At 33.2% G+C, this 20,482-nt stretch overlaps 1 protein-coding gene across 1 annotated transcript in view; it reads left to right on the forward strand.

Moving 5' to 3' along the window:
* Nucleotides 1-14,085, forward strand: part of E23 (ABC transporter G family member E23) — a 68,024-nt gene extending 53,939 nt beyond the window's left edge. Inside the window, exons 2-8 of the mRNA XM_088040424.1 lie at nt 6,096-6,642; nt 6,690-6,945; nt 9,164-9,346; nt 9,398-9,742; nt 9,790-9,936; nt 9,986-10,262; nt 12,991-14,085. Of these exons, the coding sequence (XP_087896550.1) occupies nt 6,096-6,642; nt 6,690-6,945; nt 9,164-9,346; nt 9,398-9,742; nt 9,790-9,936; nt 9,986-10,262; nt 12,991-13,174 (1,939 nt within the window). The 3' untranslated portion in view covers nt 13,175-14,085. The remainder of the gene's footprint in view (nt 1-6,095; nt 6,643-6,689; nt 6,946-9,163; nt 9,347-9,397; nt 9,743-9,789; nt 9,937-9,985; nt 10,263-12,990) is intronic.
* The last annotated feature ends 6,397 nt before the right edge of the window (nt 14,086-20,482 follow it).

A 20,482-nucleotide genomic window follows, 5' to 3' on the forward strand; every position in this document is an offset into this window, starting at 1 on the left:
AAAATTGAGGGTTTTTGAGGCTTTCTCTACGTTACCAAATTAATGATAAAACACCGAATTAGTAAGTTTGTTAATTCCCTTTCTATAATCAAGTAATAGGAGCCATTTTTATAGCAGTAAGTTTAGTAAAAATAATGAATAAATTAGCATCATGACAACTATTTTAAATTTGGCGGTTGTTGGTACTAGTTTTTATCGCGCAGATTTGGTTAGAAAACTGTCATCTATTTATTCGTTGGACAGACTATACCAGAGTTATGTTCACTCAGAAAAATTTATGCTGAATTTGCGTTGTCAAAAAAATTTAAAATTTTAAATGTCATTTTGGGTCGATAATTTTGAATTTTTACTCACTTTATGAACAGACCTAGTTCATTAAGTGTGTCAAATTTAAGAAATCTTGAACCGGAAGAACAGGAGCACTTTTATTTTTTCAAAACTTTTCACACCTAATGAGCACATTCAGTTTATTAAGTGAGCAAAAATTTAGAAGTGCCGATTTTACAAAAATTCATAAATTCGACAAAGCTCTATTAATTGCCCTAATTCCGGTACTTCCGGATCTTGATTTCTGAAATTGTGAAAGAAACCTCAAAACTGTGTAACTTACAGTACAAAACCTTGTAAAAAAGTTTCCCGCAATAAGCATTTTGGGATTTTCGAATTGATCGTCAAACGTTGCTCGGTTGAACGCCCACCCATCAGTAGTGCCACCATAAACTCCAATTTCCCCTTTTGAAAAACCCCAAGACAACATCGCCTGTCAGCACTCCCATAATTACCTCCTCAACTAAACAAAGAAAAACCTCGCAATGCGCAATCAGACTTCTAATTACTCCGCAATAAATTTCACAGATTTGCGATAACCGTCGTCAACATCCTGCAATATTTCGACCTTCGTCGTGGGAAGAATCGTGGATAATTACAAAATAAAACGTCTGTGAAACCGAGTCGTTACATGCCATCTAATTTCAGTGATCACAGCACAAAACGGCAATTTTTCAAATGATTCCGACCTTGTTGGAGACAATATCCCTAGAAATATGGCCTCTTTGGGAGCCATCCAAGTAGAAAGCGGACGTAAATACGCATAAATCAGGAAGTGCTCATCGGATAAACATGTTATTAGCGAATTTGGCGTATTTTCTGGGCGCCGCCACCAAAAGTGGTGGCGTTTTTTCACCGTTTGTCGCAGTAATAAATCACGCGGGGAATTTGAATAATGCGCCTGTGGGATCAAGGACCCGGCAATTATTGTAGGAGTATTTACCAACAAACAGTAATAAAATTGGGTTGATAACGAAAGCTAACAAGAGGGACGTCCGGACGCTCGATCAACATTTCGTGGGTTAAGGCAGCAGAACAACTTTCACAGTTGGAATATGATGTTACAAAAATAAAGAGGCGTGCATCGCATGCATAAAAACATTGAAACAACACGAAAGATCAACGACCTCCGAGTGGTTTATTTTTGAAACGACGATATTGTTATCTTTATATGTAATTTTACTGGTCCCAGTATGTGTGTCAGTCGATATGTCATAGGAGATAATTTGATCCGGTTGCAACAAAAGACCGTCCGATGATGATGATGATGAAGAAGGCGTGTTGTGGTGGATGTAAATTTTTTTTCGACGGCCTGAATCCAACTAACCTACTAACCTAATGACGTCACAGATCGTTGAACCTCGCACTTTTCGGACACAAAATGGAAAACGCGAGGATTTACCTTTGTTGCGTTGACGCAACGAGCGCTCGCTACTTTTTCCGCCGAGAAAAGCACAAGAAACCGAATCTCTCTTTCGACACCGCCGGTTTCGTAAATACGCCGATTTTGATGAGGTCAACGGCCTGATAAAAACTCTTTGATAAATCGGGTAAACAATGCGTATTATCTTGTCGAATTTTTAGACGACAATGTTTTCGCAGGTTTATGGGGCGATGATTTAACGTGTGGTCAGGAGTGGATACAAAAGATTTTACGGCCGCTGCAGGACAAGGCAGGTGTTTATTGACGCGACCTTAGGGGGCTTTTCGAACTCTTTTGTCTATGGATTGATACTTTGTACGCGGTTTCGGAGAAATTTTTGTTACCCAACTGCTTTTCGGACGAGAAAGTTACGACGGTTTGTTGTGGGGAAAAATTGGGAAATCTGATGCAACTCTACCGTTTTTCCACGGAATTGATCCAAATTTGTTGAAATTTTCGACAATTAATGAGTTTCATCACGATCTGTTTCACGTGCCGTAACGCCGGTGTTTGGGGGAATTTAGTTTTGAAACTTGGCACTACTGATAAGTTCGAGTTGTTATGGTGCAAAGAAAAGTCAAAATTGTCGATCCAAAAGTGCAGAGTGCCTTAATTCCGGTTCTAAATTTTTTAAATTTGATTTGTTGATAAAGTGAGCAAAAATTCAGAATTATAGACACAAATTCACAAATTTTAACATTGTAATGTTTAAAGAAAGGAAAATCTCCATTCGTTCGTTTAGATTTTTTAAATTTGACACACTTAATATGCTCGGGTTGTTTATAAAGTGTCATAACTCCTGTACTTCCGAATCCATAATTTTAAAATTTGGCAAACTTAATAAGCGTAAACTTTTTCTTAAGTGACCAAAAATAGAAAATTATAAAGTCAAAATTGCAGTTTTAAACAAAAAATAATTTTTAGGCAGGGCAAAATCTCCATTTCGTCTTATGAGTGCCATAAATCCGGTGCTTCCGGTTCTAGATATTTCAAACTTGATGCACTTAATAAGTTCGAGTTGTTTATAATTTGAACAATAATTCAGAATTATAGACTCAAGATTACAAATTTTACCACATTTTAATGTTTAAGCAAAAAATCATTATTCATTCTTCTGTGTGATAACTCCGGTGTTTCCGATTCTAGATTTAAAAAATTTGCAACACTTAATAAGCTTGGACTTTTTCTTAAATGACCAAAAATAGAAAATTATAGAGCCAAAATTACAGATTTTACAAAAAGAAAATTTTGAAACAGGACAAAATCTTCGTTCATTTTTTAGAAAGCCATAACACCGCTACTTCCGGTTCCGGATTTTTAAAATTTGGCTCACTTAATAAACTCGAGTTGTTTATAAAGTGGGCGAAAATTCAAAATTGTAAACCAAAAAGTGCAGATTTTACAAAAAAATTTATTTTAGACGAATGCAAAATCTCTGTGAATTATTTTGAGTAGCGTAACTCTGCACTTCCGGTTGGAAATTCTCAAAATTTTGCATACTTAATAAACTCAACCTGTTCATAAAGTTAGCAAAAATTCTAAATTATAGATTCAAAATGACAGATTCTACAAAATGTTTAATTTTTAGACAACGCAAATTCTGCGTTAATTCTGGAGTGCCATAACTCCGGTTCTTCCGGTTCTACATTTTTAAAATTTGGCACACTTAATAAACTTGAGTTGTTTATAAAGTGTAAACCAAAAAGTGTAGATTTTACAAAAATTTTTATTTTAGACGAATGCAAAATCTCTGTGAATTATTTTGAGTAGCGTAACTCTGCACTTCCGGTTGGAAATTCTCAAAATTTTGCATACTTAATAAACTCAACCTGTTCATAAAGTTAGCAAAAATTCTAAATTATAGATTCAAAATGACAGATTCTACAAAATGTTTAATTTTTGGACAACGCAAATTCTGCGTTAATTGTGGAGTGCCATAACTCCGGTTCTTCCGGTTCTACATTTTTAAAATTTGGCACACTTAATAAACTTGAGTTGTTTATAAAGTGTAAACCAAAAAGTGCAGATTTTACAAAAAAATTTATTTTAGACGAATGCAAAATCTCTGAATTATTTTGAGTAGCGTAACTCTGCACTTCCGGTTGGAAATTCCCAAAATTTTGCATACTTAATAAACTCAACCTGTTCATAAAGTTAGCAAAAATTCTAAATTATAGATTCAAAATGACAGATTCTACAAAATGTTTAATTTTTGGACAACGCAAATTCTGCGTTAATTGTGGAGTGCCATAACTCCGGTTCCTCCGGTTCTACATTTTTTAAATTTGGCTTACTTAATAAACTCGAGTTGTTTATAAAGTGGGCGAAAATTCAAAATTGTAAACCAAAAAGTGCAGATTTTACAAAAAAAATTATTTTAGACGAATGCAAAATCTCTGTGAATTATTTTGAGTAGCGTAACTCCTGCACTTCCGGTTGGAAATTCTCAAAATTTTGCATACTTATTAAACTCAACCTGTTCATAAAGTTAGCAAAAATTAAAAATTATAGATTCAAAATTCAATACAAGATTTTTAATTTTTGGACAACGCAAATTCTGCGTTAATTCTGGAGTGCCATAACTCCGGTTCTTCCGGTTCTACATTTTTAAAATTTGGCACACTTAATAAACTCGAGTTTTTTATAAAGTGAACGAAAATTCAAAATTACAAACCAAAAAGTGTAATTTTTCAGAAATTGTCATTTTTAAAAAACGGCAAATCTCCATTACTTCTTCAGAGTGCCATAACTCCGGTACTTACGGGATTAATTTTTTTTATTCAATTTTGACATTTAAACAGACGTTTATTTTGCTGTTACTAGGCCACTAAAGCGTTGGTTTATCCGCTAGCGGTATAAAAACTTTAATCCACAAGCTGAATAAAAATTTTATTTTGCTGTTTTGAAACCATGGTTATGATAACGCCTAGCTGCTCTTTCCATCTAAGAAACTTTTGATGCGCTTTTTTATAAGCATATCGACTCTTTAATGAAAGCAAGTTTTCCATTATTCCTTCGGAATCTTGCATGATTTTTGAACTGTTGGATGAATTTTTGACAATTTTTAGCTTCTTTGAAACAAACAAACACCGTCGCCAGAGTCACTGCACATGCACTCCTGATATTATAGAAGAATTTTTACGCCCATAAAAGTTTTATTTGGTAGCTGTCAATTCTGACGTTTCTCGAATGTGAACTTTTTCAGTCACTATTTTTGGGGCTTTGGGTGGTCAAAATTGAATAAAAGTTTGTATTACACGCGCGTAAAATGACTGTTTAGCCTTCGGCTCTTGCGTTTTAAATGACTGCTTGTTAAACATTCATTTTAGACGCTTGTATAATTAAATAACTATTAATTCACAAAATTTAACGAATTTTAACTATTTGTTAAGTAACCAAAAATTAAAAGTTATGAACTGAAAATTGCAGATTTCAGAAAAATTTCATTTTTAAAGAAAAAAGTATTTTCATGATATTCTTCAGAGTGCCATAAGTCCGGAACTCCCGGATTTTGATCTTTGAAATTTGGCACACTTAATAAACTCGATCTGTTTATAAAGTGGCCGAAAATTCAAAATCATTGACCCAAAATGAGAGATTTTACAATTTTTTTTAAATATTTTAACTACCCAAATTCTGCATTAATTCTCCAAATTGTTATAAAATCGTTAATTTTGGGTTTATATTTTCGAATTTTTGCTCACTGCATGGACAGATCTAGTGCCACCGGAATTATGGCAGTCAGAACGTAAGTTTTGGCCATAAAGTCGAAATTTTAAACAGCTGGTAATGATTCCAAACGACTTCTAACTCTGTAAAGTCATGTGAATAACCCCAACCAAATAAGTTTTTCCGAGGTAATTCCGTCTCGCACATGGCAATCATCCGGAGCAAAAAGGCCGTTAAAAAATTCAAATTTATTCGCATTGATGGTAAATCCGGACATTTCCGACGAAAATAGACCACTTAACCTTGGAAGAGCGATTCTGGAAGGTTTTTAACAGACCTCGTACGTGTGTAACGTCATTCCATGCAAATTCAAACACGACCATTGAAAAAAACGGAGTCGTAAGGGTCTGAGCCCTTTCATAATGCAGAAGTCGTGTTTCTTTATTTTCTAATTACACAGAACGGGGCGAATGGCCCTCAGGAGAGCCGTGCCAGCACTCCCGTTCATTACATAATCCACGTGTATTTTTCGGTTGTTCCGCTCTCTAGTCTGATGCTAGTCTAGGGATCGATGTTGGGTCGGCTCCAACACGTGACCTTTGTGAACTCCGGTGACCTTTCGGTGCAACGCACTGAACAAACACAGTTTAATAAAAGCGCGTTTTTCTTCTTGCAGGGTAGATACAACAGCGGTCCACTACCCATGTCTCATCTCCGACCACCGTCCCCTGCCCATCCACTTGGCCTTCCGCGGCCTCACCGTCAGTGCTGGCGCCCGGCAAATCCTCCAGAACGTGGACGGGTTGGTCCGCTCCGGGCAGATCCTCGCGGTGATGGGGCCTTCCGGTTGCGGCAAAACCACCCTCCTCAACTGTCTCAGCGGTCGCTTGAAACTCGACTCTGGACAAATCTTCTTCAACCGCGACCTCCTCTGCAAGCGGTGGAAGCGGAAGATCTGTTACGTCCTCCAACAAGACATCTTCTTCCCTGACCTCACTTTAAGACAAACCTTGGAATACACCGCAAGACTGAGATTACCAGACACGTTGAGTCATTCGCAGAAGATGGAGTACGTGGACCACATCATCGACGTGTTGGAGCTGCAGAACTGCCAGGATACCATCATCGGAGATTACCTCAAGAGAGGGTTGAGCGGGGGCGAGAAAAAACGAGCGAACATCGCCTGCGAGCTATTAACCAACCCCTCCGTCATGCTCCTCGATGTAAGTATCCCACCAGGTGGTCAAAACTCGCTATAGAGAAGTTGCAGGAACCTACGTCTGGTTTGGATTCGCACGCGGCGCACAGCTTGATGACGACGCTGAAGAACTACGCGGTGGCCGAGGGGAAGACTGTGGTCATCACCCTCCACCAGCCCTCGTCGCAGATTTTCCATTTGTGTGATAAATTGCTGCTGTTGGCCAACGGACAGACGGCGTACTTTGGGGAGACCTGCAAAGTCGTCGACTTCTTCAGCAGCATCGGTCTCAACATCATGCCACATTACAATCCTGCCGATTTCATTCGTAAGTCTTAGCGTGTGTTCTTTCAAAAGAAGTCGAATTTTAAATCATAGTAGGTTGAATTATTTACAATTTGAAAATTTAAGTTTCACTAATTGTATTTTTTTTATTTTTAAAATTTTTGATGATCTGTTTAAAATTCTGTAATTCCCAACAGAATGTTTGTTGAGAAAAGCATTGATGTTAACTTTAAAACCAAGACAACTGGGTAAAAATTCCAATAACGTAGTAGACAAAATGCAACTACATTGCGGCGAAAAATTAACGCAAACTTGAATTTTTTTTTTACTCAAAAATTCCAGTTACATTTCACAACTCCGGCAATTTTAACAGTAGAGCAACCAAATTTTGAGGAATTATTAGTTTAAAAGTGTTTATTGAGTGTGTTAACTCAAAATTCAAAACTTCCACTTAAATTCCGCAACTCCGGCAATTTTAATCGTGGAGCAACCAAATCTTGAGGAATTATTAGTTTGAAAGTGTTCATTGAGTGTACTAAATTACACAATTTTAGAAAAAAAATGGCAAATTTAAAAAAAAATATTTAGGAACGCAGTCAAAATTCAAAATTTCGAATTAAATTCCGCAACTCCGGCAATTTTAACAGTAGAGCAACCAAATTTTATGGAATTATTAGTTTAAAAATGTTTATTGAGTGTACAAAATTACAGAATTTTAGAAAAAAAGAGTACATTTTTGAAATTTTTATTTGTAGAACGCGTTCAAAATTGAAAATTTTCAATTAAATTCCGTAATTGCAATTTTAACAGTAGAGCAACCAAATTTTGAGGACCTATTAGTTTAAAAGTGTTCATTGAGTGTACTAAATTACACAATTTTAGAAAAAAAAATGCAAATTTAAAAAAAAATTATTTGTAGGGCACACTCAAAATTCAAAATTTTCAATTAAATTCCGCCACTCCGGCAATTTTAACAACAGAGCAACCAAATTTTGAGGAATTATTAGTTTGAAAGTGTTCATTGAGTGTACTAAATTACAGAATTTTAGAAATAAAAGAGCAAGTTTTTCAAATTTTTATTTGTAGAACGCGTTTAAAACTGAAAATTTTCAATTAAATTCCATAATTCCGGCAATTTTAACAGTAGAGCAACCAAATTTTATGGAATTATTAGTTTAAAAATGTTTATTGAGTGTACAAAATTACAGAATTTTAGAAAAAGAGTACATTTTTGAAATTTTTATTTGTAGAACGCGTTCAAAATTAAATTCCGTAATTGCAATTTTAACAGTAGAGCAACCAAATTTTAAGGACCTATTAGTTTAAAAGTGTTCATTGAGTGTACTAAATTACACAATTTTAGAAAAAAAAATGCAAATTTAAAAAAAAATTGTTTGTAGGGCACACTCAAAATTCAAAATGTTCAATTAAATTCCGCCACTCCGGCAATTTTAACAACAGAGCAACCAAATTTTGAGGAATTATTAGTTTGAAAGTGTTCATTGAGTGTACTAAATTACAGAATTTTAGAAATAATAGAGCAAGTTTTTAAAATTTTTATTTGTAGAACGCGTTCAAAACTGAAAATTTTCAATTAAATTCCATAATTCCGGCAATTTTAACAGTAGAGCAACCAAATTTTGAGGAACTTTTAGTTTAAAAGTGTTCATTGAGTGTACTAAATTAAACAATTTTAGAAAAAAAATTGCAAATTAAAAAAAATTATTTGTGGGACGCACTCAAAATTCAAAATTTCCAATTAAATTCCGCAACTCCGGCAATTTTAACAGTAGAGCAGCCAAATTTTATAGAATTATGTATTAGTTTAAAAGTGTTTATTGAGTGTACTAAATTACTGAATTGTAGGAAAAAAGAGCAGATTTTTGAAATTTTTATTTGTAGAACGCGTTCAAAATTGTATTTTCCCCAAATTTTATAGCCGTTAGCACTAAAATTACCAAAATTATTATAAAACTAATTATGACATTTTAAGAACCACGTTATTCCATTCTTTATCCAGCTGCCTTGGCTTTAGAGTTGAATGACATAAATGTTTTTCACAGCGGACATTCTGTTGTCGATTATAGAATTTTAAACGGAATAAAATAAGAAAAATGCAAATATTGATACATAAATTTTCATAATTTTTCAAAATAAAAGTAATTCAACCTAGGATGACTTAAAATTTGACCTTAGAACACTTTGTTGCTTTTCGTTTTCTTGAGCAATTGTGCTTGAACGAACTCCATTGTTATTTCCAGTGGAACAAATCAAAGGATCAAACGACGTCCGGCTGAGGATAATCGCGGCAGCTCGCGAAGCTCGGAAGACGAAGGACTACCCCATCGAACTCCAGGACTGTTCTTACATCACAGATAAATATAACGACCATCACACCACAAAAATCCTCCCCGCGACGCACGTTCCGTACCCCAGTTTAGAACGTGAGTTATCCGGCTCGATGGACCACGGAGTGTGACTAATTTTCTCTTTAGAAGACACAATGGACCCCGACGTGCGGACGACGTTGTGGTTGGACACGAATTCGCACGCTTCTTCGTCCGTCAGTTCCGAAACCAGCGATGCAGAGTGTTACTTCTCGTGGCCTACCAGCTTCTGGACGCAGTTCAAAGTGTTGTCGCAGCGGAACTTCCAAGAAGCGCGGCCTAGAATGTTGTCGAAACTTAACTGGGTACAAACTATAGGTTTAGGTTTATTAGCAGGATTGCTGTGGTTCCAATTAGAGCGAAGAGAAGAAGCGCTGCACGACATTCAAGGTTGGATGTTCTTCTCGACGACGTACTGGATGCTGTTTGCCCACTTCGGGGCCCTCAGTTCCTGTAAGTTGCTTCAGTACCACCAGAACTCGCTTGACAGTCCGTTTTAGTTCCTCCAGAACGGGAAGTCATCAATAAAGAAAGACAATCAGGAGCGTACCGGCTGTCAGCGTACTACCTAGCCAAGATGATCGGAGAACTACCTCTCACCATCACATTACCAGCGGTGTATCACCTCATCTCGTATCCTATGTTAGGTGAGTACCACTCGAAGACACCAGTAGATGTTAAACGGGAAAATTCCAGGTTTTCATTCACCATTCGTGTTTCTCACCCTTTTGGGCTTCTTGTTGTTGAATACGATAGTTGCGCAGAGTGTGGGCTTCTTTATTGGGGCCTGCTGTATGGACATGCAAGTGAGCATCACGATCAGCGCCCTATACACGCTGGCGACGCAACTCTTCGGAGGTTACCTGGCCACCAACATACCAGTGTGGCTGACTTGGATGAAATACATGTCGATGGTGCACTACGCGTACCAGAATATGCAGATCGTCGAGTTTAGCGAGGGACTGCCTATTTTGTAAGTATCGCCGTGTTGTTGTGTAAAACGGGCTTTTGGGGGGCAAAAGACGAGCGTTTACTTCTTTATATGTCGAAATTCAGTTTGCTTCGTGCCGTTTTTAAGCATTTGGGGACATTTTACTTCACGTGACGTAAATGTCAATTTCTGGGGAAGCAATAATACCAACCTTGCCAAAGATACTGAAATCACGGCCAAAAGCAAAGTTCCTACATTCGAATACGTCAATTTTCCCGCAGAGAATTTGCCGATTTGCAAAGGAGTAATTTAAAAATCAAGTTAGATACCTGGGGTTATTACGCCTACAATTATGGGAGTTATGCCTACTTACTATCCCGTTTTATCCAACTAAATTTTTGAGAAAATTGCGTCTAAAAATGAGCATTTACTTTTGACTTTCACTTTATATCAATATTACAACTTTAAATAAACAAATGGCTGTCAAAATGAACCTTGAATCGGCTAAATCTACGAAAGATTTGGTGTTTTTAAGACTACTGAGTTGGCACAAATCTATTGCGCCTACCATAATGGACATTATGCTTACTTTGAAATCTCGATTTACACAACTAAATTTTTGAGAAAATAGCGTCTAAATTTGTACCATTTGTTTCTGACCGTCACTGCATATCAAGATTCCAACTTTAAATAAACAAATAACTGTAAAGTTCAACTTAAACCGATTCTAGACCAAAGAAAGAACAAGGTTTGGTGTTTTTAAGACTACCAGGTTGGCATAATTGGTTTTTTAGAATAATGATGAATTCTTATAAACAAAAGCGCAGCTGAAAGCTGCGTTTGTTACGTTATATTCTATTCTATATATAATAATTATTAGTTGAAAAGTGTTCACTGAGTGTACTATATTACAGAATTTTACAGAAAAAAGCAAAATTAAAAAAAATATATTTGTAGGATGCACTCAAAATTCAAAATTCCCAAATATTTTGAAGAATTATTAGTTGAAAAGTGTTCATTGAGTGTACTAAATTACAGAATTTTAGAAAAAAAAGAGCAGATTTTAGAAATTTTCATTTGTAGAACGCACTGAAAATTCAAAACTTTTAATTAAATTTCGCAACTTCGACAATTTTAACAGTGGAGCAACCAAATGTAGACGAATTATTACTTTAATGGTGTTCATTGAGTGTACAAAATTATAGAATTTTCAAAAAAATAGCAAATTTAAAAAAAATTATTTGTAGAACGCACTCAAAATTCAAAATTTCCAATTAAATTCCACAACTCCGGCAATTTTAACAGTAGAGCAACCAAATTTTGAGGAATTATCAGTTTAAAAGTGTTTATTGAGTGCACTAAATTACAGAATTTTAGAAAAAAAAAATGCAAATTTAAAAAAAATTATTTGTAGGACGCACTCTAAATTTAAAATTTCCAATTAACTTCCGCAACTCCGGCAATTTTAACAATAGAGCAACCAATTTTGAGGAATTATTAGTTTAAAAGTGTTTATTGAGTGTTAAATTACGGAATTTTAGATAAGAAGAGCAAATTTAAAAAAAAATATATGTAGGAGGCACTTAAAATTCAAAATTTCTAATTAAATTTCGCAACTCCGGCAATTTTTACAGTAGAGCAACTAAATTTTGAGGAATTATTAGTTTAAAAGTGTTAATTGAGTGTACTAAATTATAGAATTTTAGAAAAAAAGGGCAAATTTTAGAAATTTTTATTTGTAGAACGCACTCAAAATTCAAAATTCAAAATTTCCAATTAAATTCCGTAATTCCGGCAATTTTAACTGTAGAACAACCAAATTTTAAGGAATTATCAGTTGAAAAGTGTTTATTGCGTGTACTAAATTACAGAATTTTAGAAAAAAAGAGCAAATTTTGAGAAATTATTCGTAGAACGTACTCAAAATTTAAAATTTCCAATTAAATTTCGCAACTTCGGCTTGAGGAATTATTGGTTTAAATATAGCAATCAAATTTTGAGGAATTATTAGTTTAAAAGAGTTTGATGAGTGTACTAAATTATAAAATTTTAGAAAAAAAGGGCAAATTTTAGAAAAAATTCAAAATTTCCAATTAAGTTCCGTAATTATAAATAAATAAATAAATAATAAAAGTGTTTATTGCGTGTACTAAATTACAGAATTTTAGAAAAAAAGAGCAAATTTTGAGAAATTTTTATTTGTAGAACGCTCAAAATTCAAAATTTCCAATTAAATTTCGCAACTCTGGCAATTTTAACAGTTAAGCAACCAAATTTTGAGGAATTATTAGTTTAAAAGTTTTTATTGAGTAAAACTAAACTACAGAATTTTAGAAAAAAAATAGCTAATTTTAGAAATTTTCGTTTGTAGAAGGCGCTTAAAATTCAAAAATCTATTCAATGGAACTAAAAAAAATACTTAAAATCCAATAATCTTATAAATACCAAAATCAATACAGTGACAGCCAAAATAAACTGGCACAAACCATTTTTAAAAAATTCATTAATGCAAACCAGAATTTCAAACATGAACAAAATTGGTCAATTAGTGTTCAACCCGTACCACAATGCCAAAAAGTGCCCCAGTTTGTTTCGGCCATGACTGTACCCAAATTCCCATCGAAACGCACAACAAAACAAGCATTTCGAAAGCCAACCTTTCCCAATAAAAGTAGACCACCGTCGATATTAAGTACATCTTTCCCAACATTGTGTCGATATTTTTTAGCGTAGTTTCGTTATCAGTTTTTTGACCCCTCTGTTGTTTTAGGTGTGCGCAGCAGTCAAAGTTCACGGTCTGCACGGAGTCCGAACACATCCCTGTGTCGGCGATTCTGGAAGCTCAGGGCTCATATCTTCCTCTATGGGCGAACACCTTCGTCCTTTTAGCCTTTCTGTTCGTCTTTCGGATCCTAGGCTACGTCGTCCTGCGTTATTTCAAAGCTCCCAAGTGACCCTAAACGAATTGTCGTATCATAAAAATTGTGATAAAAAATTATAATATATGTATAGATATTAGTCGTGTAAAAGCGACCCAAATCAAAAAAATGAAATTACGTAAAATGGACAGTTGTGACTGCGGTATAATTTTTTTTATGAACAGGCTGTGCTTCAATCGTAATTTTTACGTTAAGTTCTTAATTTTAATCGTTCATTCCAACTTGTTTTTAGTACGAAGAATTGTCGTGGATTCTTTGTAATAACGACAGGTTATCATCGGCTTTGAGGAAGGAGTGTGTTTGCACAGTGCCTTGGTTTCTTTTCGTTTTTAGTATTCGATGTGCCAAGAATCGACAACCAGCTACGGCAACTGCCAGATTTTAAACCGTTTATGTATTAAAAGAAGTGCACTGCGGACGTGATTGTTTGTGTTGTGGTGCCGACATCTGTTGAGGAAATTTATGAAATCTACAAGAGCTGAGTCGTGATTGGTACTTAATTGTATATAAAATTCGAAACACACACCAAATTTTACGTTAGAAGCAATAATCGACGATATTTCTGTACATAGAGCAAGACTGCGAAGAGAAAACGTAGTTTTTCATAAATTTCCAAATACTCAAATGTATATTTTTGTTATGTTCATTATAAGTACATCACTACACAAAAGAAGCAACTATTGCATTTTTTAAACTATATTTAAGTATGTTTATTTTTGTGTAATTTAAGTTTTAACAAGCGAGACATTACCTGAAATGTATGATTACCAATCAAGTGTTCAAACACTTAGTCAAAGCAAATGCCCACCACTGCCACGTGTCGAGATCGACTTTTGTAACCTGTACAGATATAATATATTTATTAAAACGATTTCGACGCTGGCGAGGGCTGTAATATAACCATATAAATAAACTTTCTGCGAATATTTGCCTTTCTTCTGTTTTTTTACGTATCTTTGTATATAAATTTCATTTGGACCAAGCGCGAAATTCTAAGACAGTTGGCTTGTTATAGCAGACAGATCATTTTTATAAGCATTGTTACCACTATTTAGTTGTTTAAAGGTACTGTTGGCAGAAATCATATTTATCAGAAGTTTTTAAAACAGTTGTTAAAATACTTAAAAGACCAAATTTTAACTGCCATTTTTCAAAAATTCGTATGCCAAGCTGTTGTTGAACATTTCAAGACTAATAATATCAAATGTTATTCATATCATATGATGCTACTGTTTATTATTATCTCATACGTCTATACTTCCACGTATATGTATAATTGTACAAAGACAAAAACTCCTTGTATCTATGTTATAGCTAGTCCTAGACTCTCATTTAACTAGGAACTATTTATATAAAACAATAAAGAGTTTATTAATATGACACCTTTTTTTCATTTATATCATAAATATTCTTCATAATGGTTTTGAATTATCCTGGAAAATGCTAAAAGAAATTATAAAAGAATCTAACAAAAATCCTGAAGCGTTCTATATAACATTGAAATCCAGGAGAGCTCTACAGAATCCGGGACAATAAAAAAATAAAGAAAATTTATTTATTTAGGTAAATAATTATAAATCATGGATGGAATTCTAGAAAAGCAAAAAAATGTTTAGTTTCCCAAAGAATATTAGATGATTCTACAGGATGCTGGAGAAGCCTGGAGAGTTTTGATAATCCTGGAAAAAAATTTCCACACAATTCCAAAGAGGCGCTAAACAATATTAGAGAATATCGCCGAAATCCAGGAGAGATTTATATCTATGTATAATCCGAAAGCTCGAAAAATCCTGGAAAATCCTGGATAAAAGATTTCCATAAAATCCTAGAGAAAGATAAAGAATTCTAGGAAAGGATTTCTCATATTTCTGCTTCGCCTGATAAATAAAAATATCTAAAATTTGTGTCTTTCGCTCTACATTGTTGCAATTTGGCAGAGTTAATAAACGATCGAAAACTAGTGATATCCCCAAATTTTATAGCTGTAGCACTAAAATTACCAAAATTACAAATTTTAAGGAAAGATTTCAAATATTTCTGCTTCGCCTTGAAGTTGACAATTTCTAAAATTTATGTTATTTGATTTACAATGTTGCAATTTGGCAGAGTTAATTAACGATCAAGAACTAGTGATGTCCCCAAATTTCATAGCTGCAGTACTAAAATTACCAAAATTACGAATTTTTAGGGAGGATTTCTCATATTTCGAATTTGCGTTGAAAATAAAAATTTCTAAAATTTGTGTCTTTTGCTCTACAATTTTGCAATTTGGCACAGGTAATATAGGATTGAAAACTAGTGATGTCTCTAAATTTCATAGCTGTTGCACTAAAGTTACTAAAATTACGATTTTTAAAGGAGGATTTCTCATAATTTGACTTCGTCTTGAAAATAAAAATTTCTAAAATTTATATCTTTTGATCTACAATGTTGCAATTTGGCAGAGTTAATAAACAATCGAAAACTAGTGATGTCCCCCAATTTCATAGCTGTTGCAATAAAATTACCAAAATTACGAATTTTATGGGAGGATTTCTCATATTTTGACTTCTCTTTGAAAATAAAAATTTCTAAAATTTGTGTCTTTAGCACTACAGTTTTGCAATTTGGCACAGGTAATATAGGATCAAAAACTAGTGATGTCTTCAAATTTCATAGCTGCAGCACTAAAATTACCAAAATTAAGAATTATAAGGGAGGATTTCTCATATTTCGACTTCTCTTTGAAAATAAAAATTTCTAAAATTTGTGTCTTTTGCTCTACAATTTTGCAATTCGGCACAGGTAATATAGGATCAAAAACTAGTGATGTCTCCAAATTTCATAGCTGTTGCACTAAAATTACCAAAATTAAGAATTATAAGGGAAGATTTCTCATATTTCGAATTTGCCTTGAAAATAAAAATTTTTAAAATTTGTGTCTTTCGCTTTACAATTTTGCAATTTGGCACAGGTAATATAGGATCGAAAACTAGTGATGTCCAAAATTTCATAGCTGTTGCACTAAAATTACCAAAATTACGAATTTTAAGGGAGGATTTCTCATATTTCGAATTTGCCTTGAAAATAAAAATTTCTAAAATTTGTGTTTTGTGATCTACAATTTTGCAATTTGGTAGAGTTAATATGCGATTCAAAAATAGTTACTTCTTCAAATTTCATAGCTGCAGCACTAAAATTACCAAAATTACAAATTTTAGGGAAGGATTTCAAATATTTCCGCTTCGCCTTGAAGATGAAAATTTCTAAAATTTATGTTATTTGATTTACAATGTTGCAATTTGGCAGAGTTAATAAACGATTGAGAACTAGTGATGTCCTCAAATTTCATAGCTGCAGCACTAAAATTACCAAAATTACGAATTTTAAGGGAGGATTTCTCATATTTCGAATTTGCGTTGAAAATAAAAATTTCTAAAATTTGTGTCTTTTGCTCTACAATTTTGCAATTTGGCACAGGTAATATAGGATTGAAAACTAGTGATGTCTCTAAATTTCATAGCTGTTGCACTAAAGTTACTAAAATTACGATTTTTAAAGGATTTCTCATAATTTGACTTCGTCTTGAAAATAAAAATTTCTAAAATTTATATCTTTTGATCTACAATGTTGCAATTTGGCAGAGTTAATAAACAATCGAAAACTAGTGATGTCCCCCAATTTCATAGCTGTTGCACTAAAATTAGCAAAATTACGAATTTTATGGGAGGATTTCTCATATTTCGACTTCTCTTTGAAAATAAAAATTTCTAAAATTTGTGTCTTTAGCACTAACGTTTTGCAATTTGGCACAGGTAATATACGATCAAAAACTAGTGATGTCTCCAAATTTCATAGCTGCAGCACTAAAATTACCAAAATTACGAATTTTATGGGAGGATTTCTCATATTTCGAATTTGCCTTGAAAATAAAAATTTCTAAAATTTGTGTCTTTTGCTCTACAATTTTGCAATTTGGCACAGGTAATATAGGATTGAAAACTAGTGATGTCTCTAAATTTCATAGCTGTTGCACTAAAGTTACTAAAATTACGATTTTTAAAGGAGGATTTCTCATAATTTGACTTCGTCTTGAAAATAAAAATTTCTAAAATTTATATCTTTTGATCTACAATGTTGCAATTTGGCAGAGTTAATAAACAATCGAAAACTAGTGATGTCCCCCAATTTCATAGCTGTTGCACTAAAATTACCAAAATTACGAATTTTATGGGAGGATTTCTCATATTTCGACTTCTCTTTGAAAATAAAAATTTCTAAAATTTGTGTCTTTAGCACTACAGTTTTGCAATTTGGCACAGGTAATATACGATCAAAAACTAGTGATGTCTCCAAATTTCATAGCTGCAGCACTAAAATTACCAAAATTACGAATTTTAAAGGAGGATTTCTCATATTTCGAATTTGCCTTGAAAATAAAAATTTCTAAAATGTGTGTCTTTCGCTTTACAATTTTGCAATTTGGCACAGGTAATATAGGATTGAAAACTAGTGATGTCTCTAAATTTCATAGCTGTTGCACTAAAGTTACTAAAATTACGATTTTTAAAGGAGGATTTCTCATAATTTGACTTCGTCTTGAAAATAAAAATTTCTAAAATTTATATCTTTTGATCTACAATGTTGCAATTTGGCAGAGTTAATAAACAATCGAAAACTAGTGATGTCCCCCAATTTCATAGCTGTTGCACTAAAATTACCAAAATTACGAATTTTATGGGAGGATTTCTCATATTTCGACTTCTCTTTGAAAATAAAAATTTCTAAAATTTGTGTCTTTTGCTCTACAATTTTGCAATTCGGCACAGGTAATATAGGATTAAAAACTAGTGATGTCTCCAAATTTCATAGCTGTTGCACTAAAATTACCAAAATTAAGAATTATAAGGGAAGATTTCCCATATTTCGAATTTGCCTTGAAAATAAAAATTTCTAAAATTTGTGTCTTTCGCTTTACAATTTTGCAATTTGGCACAGGTAATATAGGATCGAAAACTAGTGATGTCCAAAATTTCATAGCTGTTGCACTAAAATTACCAAAATTACGAATTTTATAGGAGGATTTCTCATATTTCGAATTTGCCTTGAAAATAAAAATTTCTAAAATTTGTGTCTTTAGCCCTACAATTTTGCAATTTGGCACAGGTAATATAGGATTGAAAACTAGTGACGTCTCTAAATTTCATAGCTGTTGCACTAAAGTTACTAAAATTACGATTTTTAAAGGAGGATTTCTCATAATTTGATTTCGTCTTGAAAATAAAAATTTCTAAAATTTATATCTTTTGATCTACAATGTTGCAATTTGGCAGAGTTAATAAACAATCGAAAACTAGTGATGTCCCCCAATTTCATAGCTGTTGCACTAAAATTACCAAAATTACGAATTTTATGGGAGGATTTCTCATATTTCGACTTCTCTTTGAAAATAAAAATTTCTAAAATTTGTGTCTTTAGCACTACAGTTTTGCAATTTGGCACAGGTAATATACGATCAAAAACTAGTGATGTCTTCAAATTTCATAGCTGCAGCACTAAAATTACCAAAATTAAGAATTTTATGGGAGGATTTCTCATATTTCGAATTTGCCTTGAAAATAAAAATTTCTAAAATTTGTGTCTTTTGCTCTACAATTTTGCAATTTGGCACAGGTAATATAGGATCGAAAACTAGTGATGTCTCCAAATTTCATAGCTGTTGCACTAAAATTACCAAAATTAAGAATTTTATGGGAGGATTTCTCATATTTCGACTTCTCTTTGAAAATAAAAATTTCTAAAATTTGTGTCATTAGCACTACAGCTTTGCAATTTGGCACAGGTAATATACGATTAAAAACTAGTGATGTCTCCAAATTTCATAGCTGCAGCACTAAAATTACCAAAATTTCGAATTTTATAGGAGGATTTCTCATATTTCGAATTTGCCTTGAAAATAAAAATTTCTAAAATTTGTGTCTTTAGCCCTACAATTTTGCAATTTGGCACAGGTAATATAGGATCGAAAACTAGTGATGTCCCCAAATTTCATAGCAGTTGCACTAAAATTACCAAATTTACGAATTTTAAGGGAGGATTTCTCATATTTCGACTTCGTCTTGAAAATAAAAATTTCTAAAATTTGTGTTTTTTAATTTACAATTTTGCAATTTGGCAGAGTTAATATACAATCGAAAACTAGTGATATCCCCAAATTTTATAGCTGTAGCACTAAAATTACCAAAATTACAAATTTTAGGGAAAGATTTCAAATATTTCTGCTTCGCCTTGAAGTTGACAACTTCTAAAATGTATGTTATTTGATTTACAATGTTGCAATTTGGCAGAGTTAATTAACGATCAAGAACTAGTGATGTCTCCAAATTTCATAGCTGCAGCACTAAAATTACCAAAATTACGAATTTTAAGGGAGGATTTCTCATATTTCGACTTCGTCTTGAAAATAAAAATTTCTAAATTTTGTGTTTTTTGATCTACAATTTTGCAATTTGGTAGAGTTAATATGCGATTTAAAAATAGTTACTTCTCCAAATTTCATAGCTGCAGCACTAAAATTACCAAAATTACAAATTTTAGGGAAGGATTTCAAATATTTCTGCTTCGCCTCGAAGATGAAAATTTCTAAAATTTATGTTATTTGATTTACAATGTTGCAATTTGGCAGAGTTAATAAACGATCGAGAACTAGTCATGTCCTCAAATTTCATAGCTGCAGCACTAAAATTACCAAAATTACGAAATTTAAGGGAGGATTTCTCATATTTCGAATTTGCCTTGAAAATAAAAATTTCTAAAATTTGTGTCTTTCGATCTACAATGCTGCAATTTGCCAGAGTCAATTTACAATTGAAAACTAGTAATTTCCCCAAATTTCATAACTGTAGCACTAAAATTACCAAAGTAACGAATTTTTACCACCTACCTTGCAAAAATTTTTTTCAGAACTGCACACACACAATCAAAACGACTGACTCTCTTCTCGAAAAGTCGAAACACAACTGATTTAAATAATCAATTAATACGTAATTTTTAAATTGCTAATCACCGCTTTTTTCTTTAGCGAACAAAAAATTATCCGGTGGCGCGGAGGATTTGTCATATTTCGGATTTGCTTTGAAAATAAAAATTTCTAAAATTTGTGTCTTTCGATTTAAAACTAGTAATTTCCCCACATTTCATAGCTGAAGCACTAAAATTATTAAAGTTACGAATTTTTAGGGAGAATTTCTCATATTTCGACTTCGCTTGAAAATAAAAATTTCGAAAAATTTGTGTCCTTTGATCTGCAATTTGGCAGAGTCAACATACAAATGAAAACTAGTA

This window comes from Gnatocerus cornutus, chromosome 7 (assembly GCF_029298725.1).
Source record: "Gnatocerus cornutus isolate USDA-ARS CGAHR chromosome 7, icGnaCorn1.1, whole genome shotgun sequence".
NCBI classification, from domain to species: domain Eukaryota; kingdom Metazoa; phylum Arthropoda; class Insecta; order Coleoptera; family Tenebrionidae; genus Gnatocerus; species Gnatocerus cornutus.